The sequence below is a fragment of the Nanorana parkeri genome, unplaced genomic scaffold (genome assembly GCF_000935625.1).
Source record: "Nanorana parkeri isolate BGI_ZX_2015 unplaced genomic scaffold, ASM93562v1 scaffold1702, whole genome shotgun sequence".
Taxonomy (NCBI): Eukaryota; Metazoa; Chordata; class Amphibia; order Anura; family Dicroglossidae; genus Nanorana; species Nanorana parkeri.
This window is the reverse complement of record NW_017307970.1, coordinates 143,712-159,846: the sequence shown is the minus strand read 5'-3', so window position 1 is coordinate 159,846 and position 16,135 is coordinate 143,712. Positions and strand designations below refer to the sequence as shown.

At 42.4% G+C, this 16,135-nt stretch overlaps 1 protein-coding gene across 1 annotated transcript in view; it reads right to left on the bottom strand.

Moving 5' to 3' along the window:
• LOC108799357 (taste receptor type 1 member 3-like) overlaps positions 1-11,831 on the bottom strand; it is a 16,488-nt gene extending 4,657 nt beyond the window's left edge. Inside the window, exons 1-5 of the mRNA XM_018571215.1 lie at positions 11,755-11,831; positions 8,471-8,726; positions 6,126-6,426; positions 3,148-3,915; positions 745-942 (exon numbers count right to left, since the gene is read on the bottom strand). Of these exons, the coding sequence (XP_018426717.1) occupies positions 745-942; positions 3,148-3,915; positions 6,126-6,426; positions 8,471-8,652 (1,449 nt within the window). The 5' untranslated portion in view covers positions 8,653-8,726; positions 11,755-11,831. The remainder of the gene's footprint in view (positions 1-744; positions 943-3,147; positions 3,916-6,125; positions 6,427-8,470; positions 8,727-11,754) is intronic.
• Between the last annotated feature and the right edge of the window lie 4,304 nt (positions 11,832-16,135).

The following is a 16,135-nucleotide window of genomic DNA, read 5'->3' as shown; positions in this document are numbered from 1 at the left end:
ATCTTTTGTTCCCCATGGTCCCTGTGCATGTGTTGTAAAGTAGTCACTGCTCCAAGCTCACTCCTGTAATGGACTATAATATCTTCAATACAAAATAGCTAGCTAAATGTGATATTGTAGTCCATCACGAGAGTGAGCTTGGAACGGTGACTACTTTACAACACACACAGGGACCATGGGGAACAAAAGTAGCCACCCTCCAGAAGGAAGGACAGTGTCAGCACCAATTCAGAGATGATTTGAGGATCTACAGCCGAGTGATACACAAATAAGATACATTTTGTTAATAGTTAAGGTACTTGAATGTATTTTTAAGATTTATCTCTTGAGTTTGGTGTCACTTTAACTTGAATAGGCACAGCAGCCGCATCTGTACGGACACACCTGGGATTCCTGCCGCAAGATTCCCCAGACATCCATGTGCATGATGCTCTAGATTTAAGATTGAGTTTAGTGAGTTTAGTGTCACTTTAATCATTGGAGATTACACATTTTTAGATGTAGGCAGGCTATGAATAAATTTTGCCACAGCTTTGAAAACACAACAAAGGATTAGAGATGTTAATTCAAAGGCTGGGACCTTTGAATGTGTTTGCAGACTTTGTAGATTGTGTTTGTTCAGATTTTGAACCAATGGTCCAGTGGCTTTTAATTTCAGATTCAGAATGGAGATGTAAAATGTTGACAAAATTTGTCACAAAATAGATATGATTGATATGTACGTAGAGATATGTACTTTATTACCTGGTTTTCTTTGGTTCCCCAGTTAATGAGAGAACTATTCAACTTCAGTTTAGTATCGTAAGATCCGATTGTGATGAAGCCCATCTTAGACAAGCTGTGAGTAACAATATCATACCCTGTGTTGGGATTTCCATTACTGTCAAACCTGAACGATGTGTTAAAGATGGAGAAATTCACTTTCTTCACTTCATCAAGCAACTACAGTATTTAAAAGAGAAATGGTCAAAGATAATCATAAAAATGAACATGTTATTTTATAGTCAAGTCTAAAGTGTTAAACACTGTCTATGAGACAGCAACTCCTGTACCCTTATATTTTGATTATTTGGGGATGCCATAACTATTGCATCTGCATGTCATGGATTGGGACTCACATGTATAAACTGGAGTCAGGTATGTGGACCCTTTCCACTACACTGGCAGGGAAACTTAGAGAAAAGGATCCAAGCAGTGTAGGCTGACAACTCCCAGAGCTGGAGTACAAGCAGAGAACAGAGCAGGTATGTGAATGAGGCAGTGGAAGTCAGCATACGCTTGAAGTTCAAATACAAGGCAGGGTGCTGCAATGCTGATTAGGTGGCATGGGGTCCCCTAGGATGTGGAATCTAGGAGCCAGACGGTATTCACCAGAGCTCCTGATGGTGGAGATGGACTTGGCTGCGTGCTGACATCAGGTCACAATCCCTAGGTCCACCCAACTCACCTAACAGGTACAGGGTACAAATCAAAGGTTAGTGACAGGCTAAAGACTTCCAGGGACAAAGTGAAGTACAGCGTAGACTGTAGACAGGGATTTCCAAGGACAAAAGGGAAGCAGAGGGCAGCCTGTAGACAGGGATTTCCAAGGACAAAAGGGAAGCACAGGGCAGCCAGTAGACAGGGATTTCCAAGGACAAAAGGGGAGCACATGGCAGCCAATAGACAGGGATTTCCAAGGACAAAAGGGAAGCAGAGGGCAGCCTGTAGACAGGGATTTCCAAGGACAAAAGGGAAGCACAGGGCAGCCAGTAGACAGGGATTTCCAAGGACAAGCCAAAGGTTCGGTACACGGGAAAACTTCCAGGAATTCAGGGTAAGTCACAAATGGGGGACTCTGCAACTAGCTTAGGAAAGCGTTGCTCGGGCCGCGTGGTGTTCGCTGCCCTGAGTTTAAATAAGAGACAGGAAGAGGGAGGATCCACGGGATTGGCCACAAGCAGACTGCACTGATTGGCCGAGAAGCTGCATAAGAAACAGCAGGAGAGGTCGGCTGACGCCTAAAGTTTGCAGACAGGTGCAAGAGTGAGTCAGGTTCAGAGCACATGTCTGGAGGACTACAAGCACCAGCACAGCTCCGCATGCCTGCAGAACCAGGGGGTAAGAGTATGTGTATATACCTGTAGAACTACAAGTAACAGCTGTAGGGGAGTTTGAGTCCTTCATATCGTAATCCTGTACATAAGCAAAGCTTACAATAACCCCTGAAATGAATGGGGTCACTAGAGGCCCTCCAAAGACTTAGAAATAGCCAGCGCCAATTCAAACCTTGGCTTCAGACTGAGGAATAAAGACCAATATTTAATCCACTTATGTATTCATTAAAACTAACACATTGGGTGGAACTTATCAAAACTGGAGCAAACAGAATCTGGAGCAGTTGCCAAAAGTAACTAATCAGCTTATCTCTTCAGTTTGTTCATTTAAGCTTGAAAATTAAACATAGAAGGACTGGTCAGAGAGCTGCTGACAGCACCGCTCTAACACAGCCACCGCATCCGCCCGTTCCACTTCCCTGGACAACCACCAGCAGCTCCGCCCCCACCCCCCCAAGAAGAGAAGCACTATCATCAGCACCAACTACCCCCCTCCCAGCCCTATAGCCACAGGCGGCATATAAGTTAGGGCCACCCATGGTACAACCGTTGCCATATATAAGAATTACAGCTATGGGTCTAGCCGTTTGCCTGAGGTTTAACTTTAAGATGCAGGTGGTACCTGGGCATAAACTTTAACTGTAGGCACTCACACCTTGGCATAACATAACAGCATTCAAATAAACACTTATTGCCTTTCCAACAACAAAAGAGGGGGGGAATATTTTAAATAATATACTAATAACATATAATTAAACCATGGTGAATAAAAAAAGAATTTGATAATAAACAAATTGATTAGGAAATATCAAAGTTCATAAGAATTTGGCCCTTATTCCAAGCTTGTAAAAATATTACTCTTTTGTTTGGAAACAGCCTTACAAATACAAAAATGAAATGTGCTTTATGAATAAGAAATGTCCATATCCTTGTATTTCACTTGATGGGTCCCCACAAAACTGGTTTGCCAAGCATGAATGCCCTTGTTACCCTTTAATTTAAACAAAATTGTAATGCTGTATAAAACATGTTAGCCAAATATGGGCCTTACCTTCCAAGGATATAGGGTGGAATCTTGGTTGTTGCAATTTTTGGAGGTACAGTTAAGAAGACTGTGCAATGCATAAGCCACTGCGTACACAGCAGTGTATACACTATGTGCATACAAAGCAGTCAGCGGGTTTAATATACTGCTGATTATATTTGGGTTGAGATCAATACTTTGATAACCTTCACTGGTCCCCAAGGATAAAGACTCGAGGGCAGACTGTGATGGGTATATTTGTGAGATGGCGTTTTTTAAAAATTCCTCGAATCCAAAAACATAGTTGCCATTTGGGAAGAATCCTATCACTGTGCCAACGCGTTCAATGCCTGGCAAAGAGAAAATAGCTTCTGAGAGCACCCAGGAGGCACTTCCTATCCATACTTTTGTCATGTTACGCATAATGACTTCTTTGAAAAGGGCTATGGATTGGGTTAGGGAAGAAAACACAAGCACGACATTGACATCAGCCTGATCTATTTTGTCCAATATGTCCTCAATGACTGTGCTTGTGTCAGAGCTTGAGGTGATCTCTGGGATTAGACCTTCATAGGCAACACAGATGCCTTTACCCATGGCAGAAGATGAGAACTGCTGTAAAGCGGAAACGCCATAATCATCCTCACTGGCCACAGCAGCTATCCAGTTCCACTTGAACTGTGTCATCAAGTCAACCATTCCATTAACTTGCTTACTGTCGCTTGGCACGGTTCGGAAGAAGGCAGGGTAGGTGCTTTTATCGCTAAATACATCAGAGGTTACAGAATAACTGATCTGAAAATAAAAGAGACAAGAAGCTCTATTTAAGTGTGATGCTAAAGAACAACTTCCAAAAATAAAAAAAATAAACAGGTCTATTCAAAAAAGGGTGAAGAATTTGGAGAAGCCAGGAGAAGTGAACAATCTATGCCAAAATAGCTGATTTGGAAAAATTCTCCAATTCAGCTCACTTTCCAGTTCAGCTATGTTATTCTAGATTGTTCCCTTCTCCTGCCTTCTCCAAACTCTTCACCCATTTGTAAAAAACCCTGAAAATCTTTTATGGAAATCATGGCTATTTTTGTTTTATTAATTGAGTATACTTTACAGCATGACATGTTTTAACCTGCACCCCAGGGTACAGGGGCGTAACTAGAAATCACAGGGCCCCATAGCAAAATTTTGTATGGTGCCCCGTGATGGCTAGTTATGCCACTTGCAGAGCTCACCTGAGACTGACCATGCAGAGCCCACCATAGACTCTCTATAGTGGGCTCTGCAGGGTCTCAGATGGGCTGCACACCTTACCTGTCAGAGCTGTCCGGCTGCGTGGTCGCTGGGGCCCCCCTCTTCTTCCGTCCCCGGGCCCCGCCTTCTTCTATCGACGGGCCCGCCTCCTCTTACATCACTGGCCCCACCTGCTCTTAGGTCGCTGGCTAATGAGGTAAGAGGAGGCGGGGTTGCTGTTAGGCGGGTCCCGCCTCCTCCTTCACTGCGGCAGTCCGAGAACTCGATGAGTTCGAACTCTCGATCGAACACCGGTGAAACCGGCCTCATCAGCCGCAGCTGCTGGCTGTCACTGACACAGCCGCTGCGGAGCTGGGTCAGTGACAGCCAGCACACTGATATGCCATAGCGACCCAGGCGGCCCACACGGCATCAGAGGGATGCCCATAGTGGCCGCCTGGGTCGGTTGTTATGCCACTGCCAGGGTACTTAAAGAGCTCGGCTATGTTATAAGGAGACCGTTATTCCTTATTTTCAATGACTTATTAATGACTGGAAGGGTACCAAGTGACTGGCATAAGGCAATGGTAGTACCGATATTCAAAAAAGGCTCAAGAAGCCAACCTGGGAACTACAGACCAGTCAGTCTAACATCAATAGTATGCAAACTGTTTGAGGGAATGATAAAGGACTATTTAGTGGATTTTGTTTGTGACAAAGGTATAATAAGTGATAATAAACATGGATTTATGAAGGACCGTTCTTGTCAGACCAACCTACTAACATTCTACGAAGAAGTGAGTAGAGATCTGGATAGAGGAAAACCAGTGGATGTGGTGTACCTGGATTTTGCAAAAGCATTTGACACAGTACCACTTAAACGCTTAATACACAAGCTGAGATCTATGGGCATAGATGAAATGGTGTATACATGGATCGAGAACTGGCTACAGGAACGTGCCCAGAGAGTATTGATAAATGTCTCTTTTTCACGATGGGCTACAGTAATGAGTGGCATGCCCCAGGGTTCTGTGCTAGGCCCAAAACTGTTTAACCTGTTTATTAATGATATTGGGGAAGGTGTTAATAGCCATGTATCTGTGTTTGCAGAGGATACTAAAATCGGGAGGGTAATAGACTTGGGCGTAGACAGTATAACATTACAGGAGGACCTGAACAAAAAAGGGGAGTGGGCGACTATGTCGCTGATGAGGTTTGATGTTGAAAAATGTAAATTACCGTAATGCATTTTGGGATTAAAAACAGGTAAGCAGAATAAACATTAATGGATGCTCGTCTAGGGAAGCCTTGCTGTGCCTGTGTGTTTGTGGAGGCAGCTTACTAGTACACACAAGGTTGGCTCTAAAATACCCTAAAATAGGATATCACACAAGGTTGGCTCCATAGGACCCTGCGAGGGAAAGGAGCCACCCCAAAACAGGATATCATGGTTCCCTGACCCGCTGTAAATCAGAAAAATTAGTCATACAGTTTTTTTTTAAGCTAACTGATACATACCAACACTGCTATACCTGTTCTGGGCATTTAGGATTCAACACTATCTGGTCACCAAGGGTGTTAGGTTAAGCCATAGAAAGATATATGATTATTTACCCTCATGGACACATTTGTTGTGTTACTTGCAGCCTTCTCATCTGCTTTGCAATGCACCACATTCCCTCCTGACCTCCCATGTCAATGGAAATGTTTAAGGTGATATTGAATACATCTGCAGACACAGCAGAACAACCTCCCCTCCTCTGCAACCATCTACCTACTTGAGGCATAAGGAAAGCACTGAAGAGCTTCATGATGACAGTGGCCACCTCGTTGGATGAAGGTCCAATCACAGCAATGACTCTGGTTCTGTAGTATGTAAGGTTACATTTCATTTCCATGTGTTCTGTGCCATTTTTGGTTAAGAGGAGCAGGACTGGGTGTAGCGCAACCAGTGTATTAACACATGTGTCGTAGATCTCGTAGCCCAGAGTCCATCCTGGAAGGAGGGTAGTGCTGTTGTTGATTTCTTCCAGGGTAAATTTCATTGCTATAGCCTGGAGAAAACCTGTAGGGTTTAAGCTGAAGTATACAAGCATTAGTAAGCATAACTTATAGTAAACCTGTAGTCCCCGCCATCATAAAGAGTAGCAGCGGGCTTTATAGAAGGCAAGTACAAGTGAAGGTTGACCTGGTATCAGCATTATCAAGCTCCATGCACGGCAGAGCTCAAACTGGGACAGGGAGAAGCAACACTAGTAGCTAGTGCTTATGTTCAAAAAAGGAGCATGTTGATCGGAGGAGAAAGCAGAGTTAAGCTGGCCATACACTGTAAAATTCACTTGATACCCCCACCCATGCTAAAGAGTATGGATAGAGGAATCTCCTCGGATGGTTATTGTATTCTAATAGCTGTCGCCTGCAGCTTTCAGAATACCCGGACAGTGACTGCAGCTGATTGGCAATTTCCCACCCATCTCCTTGGCACTACCAGTAGAACCATCCACAATACACCAGAAAATGGATGGCAATTTTCCATCCATCTCCTTGGTAGTACCAGTAGAACCATCCATGATACAGCAGTAAATGGACGCCAATTTCCCACCCATTTCCTTGGTAGTACCGGTAGAACCATCCACGATACAGCATTAAATGGACGCCAATCTCCCACCCATCTCCTTGGCAGTACCGGTAGACCCATCCACGATACAGCATTAAATGGATGCCAATCTCCCACCCATCTCCTTGGCAGTACCGGTAGAACCATCCACGATACAGCATTAAATGGACGCCAATCTCCCACCCATCTCCTTGGCAGTACCGTTAGAACCATCCACGATACAGCAGTAAATGGATGCCAATTTTCCACCCATCTCCTTGGCAGTACCGGTAGAACCATACATTATACAGCAGTAAATGGATGGCAATTTTCCATCCATCTCCTTGGTAGTACCAGTAGAACCATCCACAATACAGCAGTAAATGGACGCCAATCTCCCACCCATCTCCTTGGCAGTACCGGTAGAACCATCCATTATACAGCAGTAAATGGATGCCAATTTTCCACCCATCTCCTTGGCAGTACCGGTAGAACCATCCATTATACAGCAGTAAATGGATGCCAATTTTCCACCCATCTCCTTGGTAGTACCAGTAGAACCATCTATGATACAGCAGTAAATGGACAAGGTTCGATATATGAAAACTACATATACATATAACAAGCACCTATATGTAGCTATATGAAAACAAAACATTTCTTGATCGTTATCCTCTAAAGGAAACTTGAAATGACCAAACTTAGAGACTACCATTTCGCTGGCTGTCATACTGATCATTTGGCTTCTAAATTACCAACAGGGCAGATGCATGCAGAAAATTAAGATGAATGATCTTCAGCATGCTCATTCTAGGTCATTGTCTTAAAGTATTGAAGCCAGGATAAGCCAGGCAACTAACATTATTAGAATGAGATTGAGGCTGCCATTGCTAACCTCTCCCGAATATAACACTTTCCTGGCTGTCATGCTGATCCATTGACTTCTAAATCACCGGCAGGACAAACATATGCAGATTAAGATTGCTGAACTTTAGCATGCTCATTCTAGGTCACTGAAGAAGAAGAAATTAACCTTTGCAGTGAGGCTAAGCCCATACGGCAAGGGTTAACTGCTTGTATTGGTCTAGGGGGCTAAAATACAGAAAATACACTCACCTAATCCACGGTCCAACCTGGCTACTAGACCGGTCCCCGCAGCTTCTTCTTACCCAGGCTCTGGTGGTCTAAGGACCTGTGACATCACGTCTAATGCAGCTGCATTAGACATAAGGATGCTGAGGGACATTGCACCGCCTGAGCGGAGGGACAGAGAGGTGAGCTCGTCTTCTTTTACCCAGCTCTAGACCAAAACAAGCAGCTAACCTCTGCAGTGCAGGATAGTCCCATTGCAAGGGTTGATTTTTACATTTTGTGGAGTTCTTTTTTAAAGTATTGAAGCCAGAGTCAGCCAGGCATCCAGCATTATCAGAACAAGATAAGCATCAGCAGCCTCCATATTTCTTCCAGTATGGGTTTCCTGAAATAAGCCAGTTGCATGTCTTCCTCTTATATGGTCTCTGGCCTTACCTTAAACATGTCAGTGGTTCCGGTTTCCAATAATTATCCAAGCCGTTAACGGTGGTGTGGAAGGGAAACAAGCCTCCGATCATGATGTCTCCTGGCTTTCTGAAAACCTGGTAGGCTACAGGTTCGTCCCCCAGTATAGCCCTCACACTGAACCCCAGCGATAAGACTGCATATAACATCATAGCTGTTAGTCATTGACAGCGAATGGAGGTGACTGGGAACCTGTACAGCTGTCAGCTATCGTCAGCACAGAGGACTGAAAGCAGAATGAAACAAAGATAGAATCAGTAATCTTTTGTTATCCCGGAAGACTCTAACCCTAAGATTTGAGTAACTGAAAACCTTTGTTTTACTCTGAACATACAGGATGTACAGTCAAATGGTGAGGTTTGTGGAGTCATCATCATCTGCAGGACTAAAGAAACATGAAATATATTTGGTTCAGTGGCGTCACAAAGAGGGTGTGGCCCGCACCCGGATGACACCGTTGTACGGGTGACATCAAAATGACTGACTGTCATTTTGGTGTCACCCCCTCTAAAAAGTCAGGTACTCGGTCATGGACCGAGAGCCCGACAGTGTCAGGAGAGAGATGGGGACCTGGAAGAATACCTTATCCCGTCGGGTGAACGTCCCCTCCTCTCCAACACCAAGATGGCCGCCCACAGGCGTCAATTAGATGGCCGTGCACGCGTGATGATGACACTGTGGGGTGTCACCCGGTTTAGAGACCGGGTAACACCCGACCCCGGGATGCCCCTGATTTGGCTGCCAGAAAACCTTTAAAATAGGGTTCAACTACAAGGAATGGGTGTCCGGCTGGCTGCACATCTGTGCATTGCGGTAATGTGAATGTGAAACGTGCATTGCAGTGCGCATTACTGTAATGCATGATAACACACATCCCATGGCGCAGAGTGATATGGTGCCATTTATTTTGAATATAGAATGGCACTACTGCACAGCAAGCAAAAGTATCCCAATCTCCTTTTTTTGGTGCATTGACAGTCTATTCAAAATCAATCAGCTACCTTAAAAAGGAACTGTACCCATATCTTAAAAATAACAACAAACACACCTTTAGAAATGTTTAGTAATGAAAATCTGCAAACACATACTTCTAGATAATTGCCGGCTTTGTATTTCTTGCACACCTTATTTTTCTTTTCCTCCCCAGTCTTCTGACAATGGCCATTTTAACTAAGGGCAGGTTACTAGCTCTTCCTTTACTTCCTGGAACTCTGGCACATGTGACTAGGACATGTGACCATGCACATTATCTCAGGGGGAGGAAAATGCCTTTCCCTGAGATCTTGTGAGATTACAGATAAGATTTCCCAGCAATGCTGTGTGGTGTAACCTTCCCAGGATGCAATGCTTGGGCACCATACATCATTTGTGCCAAAGTGGACCAGGAAGTGGAAAAAAAGAAATTGCAAGTAAAATAAAAATATGTTTGTTTAGCTAATGAATATAAGAATATTTTATAACAGCATGTAGAGGTATATGCTGATGTGATTTTTGGTCAAAGGGGGTAAAGGTCTGCTTTAACGCAGCGCACGTAAACTGCATGCAGCCACTGGGGCAGTGCAAAGAGAGCCTTAAAGTATATGTAATCCCAAAAGTAAAACTGTAACAGATTGCAGTTTACCAATCTCTTAATGTAGTGGCTGCATTGGTTTAATTTTTTAGTCTTTTTTGCCTTTATTTTCAACTGCTGATCCAGCCAGTCTGTTATTCTGTAGATTTCATACAAATAGGCCTTATACAATAATACATTAGGGATGCACCGAAAATTTCGGCCGTTGAAACATATCGGCTGAAAATGGCACTTTTGGAAAAATGCAGAAAGTGCCATTTTTTGGCCGAAATAGCAGTGCATCCTTAGTGTCTCTCCTCCCCGCTGGGTGCTGCACTGTGTCCCAGCGGGGAGGAGAGATACTGTCACAGGAGGCCGAGCGGTCAGGGAGGGGAGCACTGTGAGCAGCCGTCATCTCTCCTCCCCGCACTGCTCAGCCTTCTGTCACAGATCCGTAGAGGGGCGGTGTGGGCGGAGACAGCCAACGCTGTCACAGGAGGCTGAGCTCTCCTCCCGCACAGCCCCGCCCAGCCTCCTGTGACAGCGTGTCAGAATGGATAGTGGGTACAAGCAGTCAGTGATCAGTGATCAGTGATCGCTGAGTGTTTGTAAATAATTGAGAACAGAGTATGTTTACTATATCCTCAATTATGAATGAATGGGAAGTAATCTATATCATTTCCTGTTCATTCATGGTATGAATGAGTAAACAGTAAACATACTCTCTCCACAAGTAATGAATGGACAGGAACACTCAGTATAGAGGATTCCTGTTCATTGATAACATGGGATACAGAAAAGGAGATTGAGGACTCTATGTTTATAAAAAAATTAAACATTTTATAAAAAATAAAATAAAAAAAAAATATTTTGAAGAATTTGAAAAAGTTAGAAAAAAAAACATTTTCGGTTTCGGTCTGACATATTTTATTTCATTTTAGTTTCATTTCAGTTTGGAAACGTTCATTTCGGTGCACCTTTATAATACATGCTTAAAAATATATATACAGGCTATTTAAAAATAGTCCACAGTGACTGTTATTTACTACAGGAGCATGTTCACTTTCAAAGTGAATTTTCACTCATCCTTAGTGAATGAGATAAAGTTGTGCTGACTTCTATCATCCAATCAGGTGCAGAGAAAAAAATCCATTTTTTTTAGTTTTCCTTGCACATGATTGGGTATTCTTTGCCAAGTGAGTTTTCACTTTGGGGTTGATTTACTAGATGCAAATAGACTATTCACTTTGCAGGGGAATTTTCCCTTAGCTGAGCGAATGAGGTGAATCTCTGCAGACTTCTATCATGCAACCACGTACAAGCAAAAATTCAGTTTTCCTTGCACGTAATTGGGTATTCTTTGGAAAGTGAATTTTCTCCACAATTATAATTCAGTTCAGGGAAAATTTCCTTGCAAAGTGGTAACACTCTTGCAAAGTGAACAGCCTATTTGCCTAGTAATCAATCCCATTGTTTCATGTCATTCACTAAGATAAGTCAAAAATTTGCATTGCAAAGACAACCAAAGTGAGCCCACCATCTAGAAAATGCAATTGTTTTCATCCTGCACTCATTGTATAAAATCCCCCGTAGCTTAGTTGTCATATATTGTGATTATGACATATATAAAGAAAATCAATCATTTCTGCTTTGTCCAAATTATGAAACTTTATACATGATTTTTTATTGTTAAAACATCCCCTACCTGTGCTTCAATAATAGATCCATCTTGTGAAATTTGCTGCAATTCAGAATGCTATAATGTCTTCATGTACCTTATTGATAGCTTGTAGGCGGTCTCCCAGTCAGAGTGGAGAAGTCCTACATAGCAATTCACTTTTCTTTTTCTTTTTTTTTTTGCTAGAGCTATTTTACATTTATTTGTAAAGGCAAATAGTTTGAAGAAAGGACATAGCACTCACGGGAAAGATGTTTTTAACTTAAAAGGGAATAAAAATACACCAAGATTTATAGTTTGTATCCTCCTGCCAAAAAAGTGACAACAAATAGGCTCAAAATTACAGCTCTTAAAGAGCATTAGACATGGAAAACCGATTGGAAGGGTATTTAGAATCTCTTTTGTTGAGTACGGTTCAGTGACCACAAACCATTCTAATAACTTCAGAATGTTCTAGCACAGTTTGTGATCGGTGAACCTTTTTAAAATAATATGCACGTCTTTATATCTGAATGCTGCTGAAATCTCTATAATTTCTAGATGATTTTTCACCTTTTTAAAGCCTAAAGTAAGCCTTTTAGTCAGTTTTTAGCTAGCTTAGGTTGCATGTAGAAAAAGGTTCCAGACTGGTACTCTGTCTTCCGATACAAATGTCTAGGTCCTTATTATTGCCCTCCCTGTAATGTTTTTGTTATTGGATTTGTGTTCTTACATTTCACCAACTCTGGGTTTGTGCACCCTTACAGTTCTATAACTCTAGGTTTGTGCACCCTTACAGTTCTATAACTCTAGGTTTGTGCACCCTTCCAGTTCTATAACTCTAGTTTTTTTGCACCCTTACAGTTCTATAACTCTAGGTTTGTGCACCCTTACAGTTCTCTAACTCTGGGTTTTTGCGCCTTTACAGTTTTCCAGCCCTAGCTTTGTACACCATTACAGCTCTCCAAATCTGGGTTTGTGTGCCCTTATAGTTCTCCATCTCTGGGTTTGTATGCCCTTGCAGTTAGCTAACTCTGGGTGGTGCACCCTTACAGTTCGCCAACTCTCTGCTTGTGCACCGTTACAGTTCTCCAACTCTGGGTTTGTGCACCCTTGCAGTTCCCCAACTCTGGGTTTGTGCACCCTTATTGTTAGCCAACTCTGGGTTTACGTACCCTTACAATTCTCCAACTCTGGGTTTGTATGCCCTTGCCGATAGCTAACTCTGGGTGGTGCACCCTTACAGTTCGCCAACTCTCTGCTTGTGCACCCTTGCAGTTCCCCAACTCTGGGTTTGCGCACCCTTATAGTTAGCCAATTTTGGGTTTGCTCACCCTTACAGTTCTCCAACTCCAGGTTTCTATGCCCTTATAGTTCACCAACTCTGGGTTTTTCTGCCCTTACAGTTCACCAACTCTGGTTTTGTGCACCCTTACAGTTAACCAACTCTGGTTTTGCACACCTTTACAGTTCCCCAACTCTGGGTTTGTGCACCCTTACAGTTCCCCAACTCTGGGTTTGTGCACCCTTACAGTTCTCCAACTCTGGATTTGTATGCCATTATAGTTTGTCAATTCTGGGTTTGTATGCCCTTACAGTTTGCCAACAGTTCGCTAACTCTTGGTTTGTATGCCCTTATGGCTCACCAACCCTTGGTACACCCATAACCAAGCCAAAGAAATCTAATAGTTGTTTAGCATGGGTGGAGGATGCATTTGTTATCTCTTGCAAAAGTAGCTTCAAAATGTCTTTGTATCACGTACCTAGTAGAAGACCAGATAGTTGAGGAGGCCTTCCTCGTGCCTCTTGTGCTGTACCCCTGAAAGTGGAGAAAGGGAATGAAAGGACAATGAGTAGCACAGGTACCAAGGTTGTACAGACGCCAGGACACAGTCCAGCCGCAGGTTCCCAGGGAAGATGAGGCAGTACCAGGATCACGCTGAAGGTAAACATGGTATTAATTGGAAGCAGAGGCGAACTCAGGAAGGCCAGGAGTCACACCAGTCGGGCAGCGAGGTACAGGAGCAGAAGGGAGAGGCGAAGTCCAGGAGCAAGCAGAGGTCAGGGGCAGGCAGCAATCAGGCATAGTCAAAAGGCAATCCAAGTCAAGGCAACAGATAATCAAACAGACAGAGTTTCAGGAAGCAGGAGACAAGTCGCTGGTTTAACTAGGCCCATCAATCAGAAGGAGTTGCGCCATATCCTGTGCAGCGGCGTCACATCCTGTACGATATGTTGGGTGCGCCTGCGCACTACCGCATGTTTTCCAGCAATGTGGAAGACAGGACATGTGCATGTGCAGTAACACACGGCCCACTATAGCCTTACAGTTTGATCAAGCAGTGACCAGTTCCAGTCTGCATACAAAAAGAAGTAGTTCCTGCAACAATAGTGTAGCATCTAAAAAAAGGTCTGCAGAGTGGTTAGCTGTGTCCTGAAGAACATGAATTTGGATGAGGGATGGCAGGGCACTAACTACTCACTAATCTTGGTGGAATTGTATCACTGATTGGCCAGCCTTATATATGCCAGTGTTGTATTAGAGGTAGAGGGAAAAAGTCACACTTTTTCAAGCAAAGCGGGCAGTAAATCAAGTAAAAAAAGGTCAGCAGTGTCCAACAGACATTCCTGAGCATTAATCAGTGCACATATAATTTTTTGAATTTTTCTCTAGTGTAGTCTTGGAGCTCAAAAGTATCGGTACATGTACTCGTACTTGTACCGAGTACTGTACTTGGTATCTGTGCAACCCTAATATATATATATATAGTGTGTGTGTGTGTGTGTGTGTGTGTGTGTGTGTGTACATGCTTTTTATAATTGAAAAGCACCCTTTGAGCTCCAATCAAATACATTACTAAAAAAATAAAAAAGGAGGGGACCATCAAGTATTGTATAAAAATCAGGAATTTAATGGACGGTCAGTGATATATTTAAGCATAGATGACTCTAAAAGTTGTTAAATAGAATTGTAGACTTATATGCCTGAGTTTCTTCATGTAAATCAGGTGGACATTGGTAGAAATGGGAAAATTTCATTATTTTTTTTTTATTATTGAAATAGTGTATAATAAAATACTTCTAACTTTTATAATACAAGTGTATGTTTGAGTACTTTAAATGTCAGACAAATTCTCTTTAACATTTTGTACAAAAACTTTAAGGGTCCATTTAGATCTATGCATGTGCGTAGAGGTCCATTTGTTTGTAGCAGGTGTGTTGCCATGTGTATGATACCTTTTTGCATTGTCATGGGTTATTGGCGCATGTTGACACGTTCTTCCATGTGTTTTATATTAGTATCTTGAGTGAACAGAATTTGACGTTATAAGTCGTTTTAATACCTGTTGCCAATGCATAAAAACACTCATGCATTTTCATGCTTTGCCATTGACTCTATAGGCCTCCAAATGCAAGAACAAAAACAGGCATGTCATACTTTTAAAAAGCAAATGCGCTGTAGCGCTGAGATGGGAACTCACTGTCTTTATTATGATGAACCACCACTCATGCCTTCTAGCGAACAGGAATGCATGTGTTTAAATTGCAAAAGTGCAATTGGACCCTTATAGAACTACAGATATATAAAAAAGAAATATATATATATATACAGTATATACAGTATGTATGCTCATAGACTAGCAGGCTTACCATGTACAAATGATGTAGTGTTGCTTTGCAGAGCAAACAAGAGATTTAAGCTAATTTTAATAATGTAGACGTGCTTATGTAAACATCAGACATATTTTGCATGCTTCACTATCTCACATTTTCCTACATTTTCCTAATTCCTTGTAAAACAAGGAATCTGAGAGCAGTGTTCTCACACAGCACACAATATCCATACTCTGTATCATTTCAGATCCAAATGATTAGAGGCGCTGGGATCTCAATGCTCATTCAAAAGCCTAAATGCACCAAAGTTTTCCAAGCAAGCTCACTGGCTCTGGTAAAGCGTCTCCAACAGCACAACGGGTCTCCATTAGTAGGGTACCAGGAAAAAGCTTAGAGTGTAAACATATATGAAACGGGTGCCAGACCAAATGGGTGAAAAAGTCCAAAGAGTCTTTAAATATTCAATTGCAAAGAAAAAACAGCCAATGTGTTTCGGGGACATTAATGCTCCCCCTCATCAGGGCTACAAAACACATACAAAATATATTAAAACATTTATCAAATTAATAAAAAGATGGACAAAAAGATGATGAAGATCATTATAACTAAAATCTGTATATAATGATTTAGCTATAATGATCTTTATAATCTTTTTTGACCATCTTATTATTAACTCTATTACTTTGTTTTATACATTTTACATCTGTTCTAGTCCTGATGAAGGGGGTGTTGCAGCCCCAAAACCTGTTAGCTTGTTTTCCTTTGAGATTGTATAATTTAAGACTCTGGACTTTTTCACCCATTTTGTCTGGCA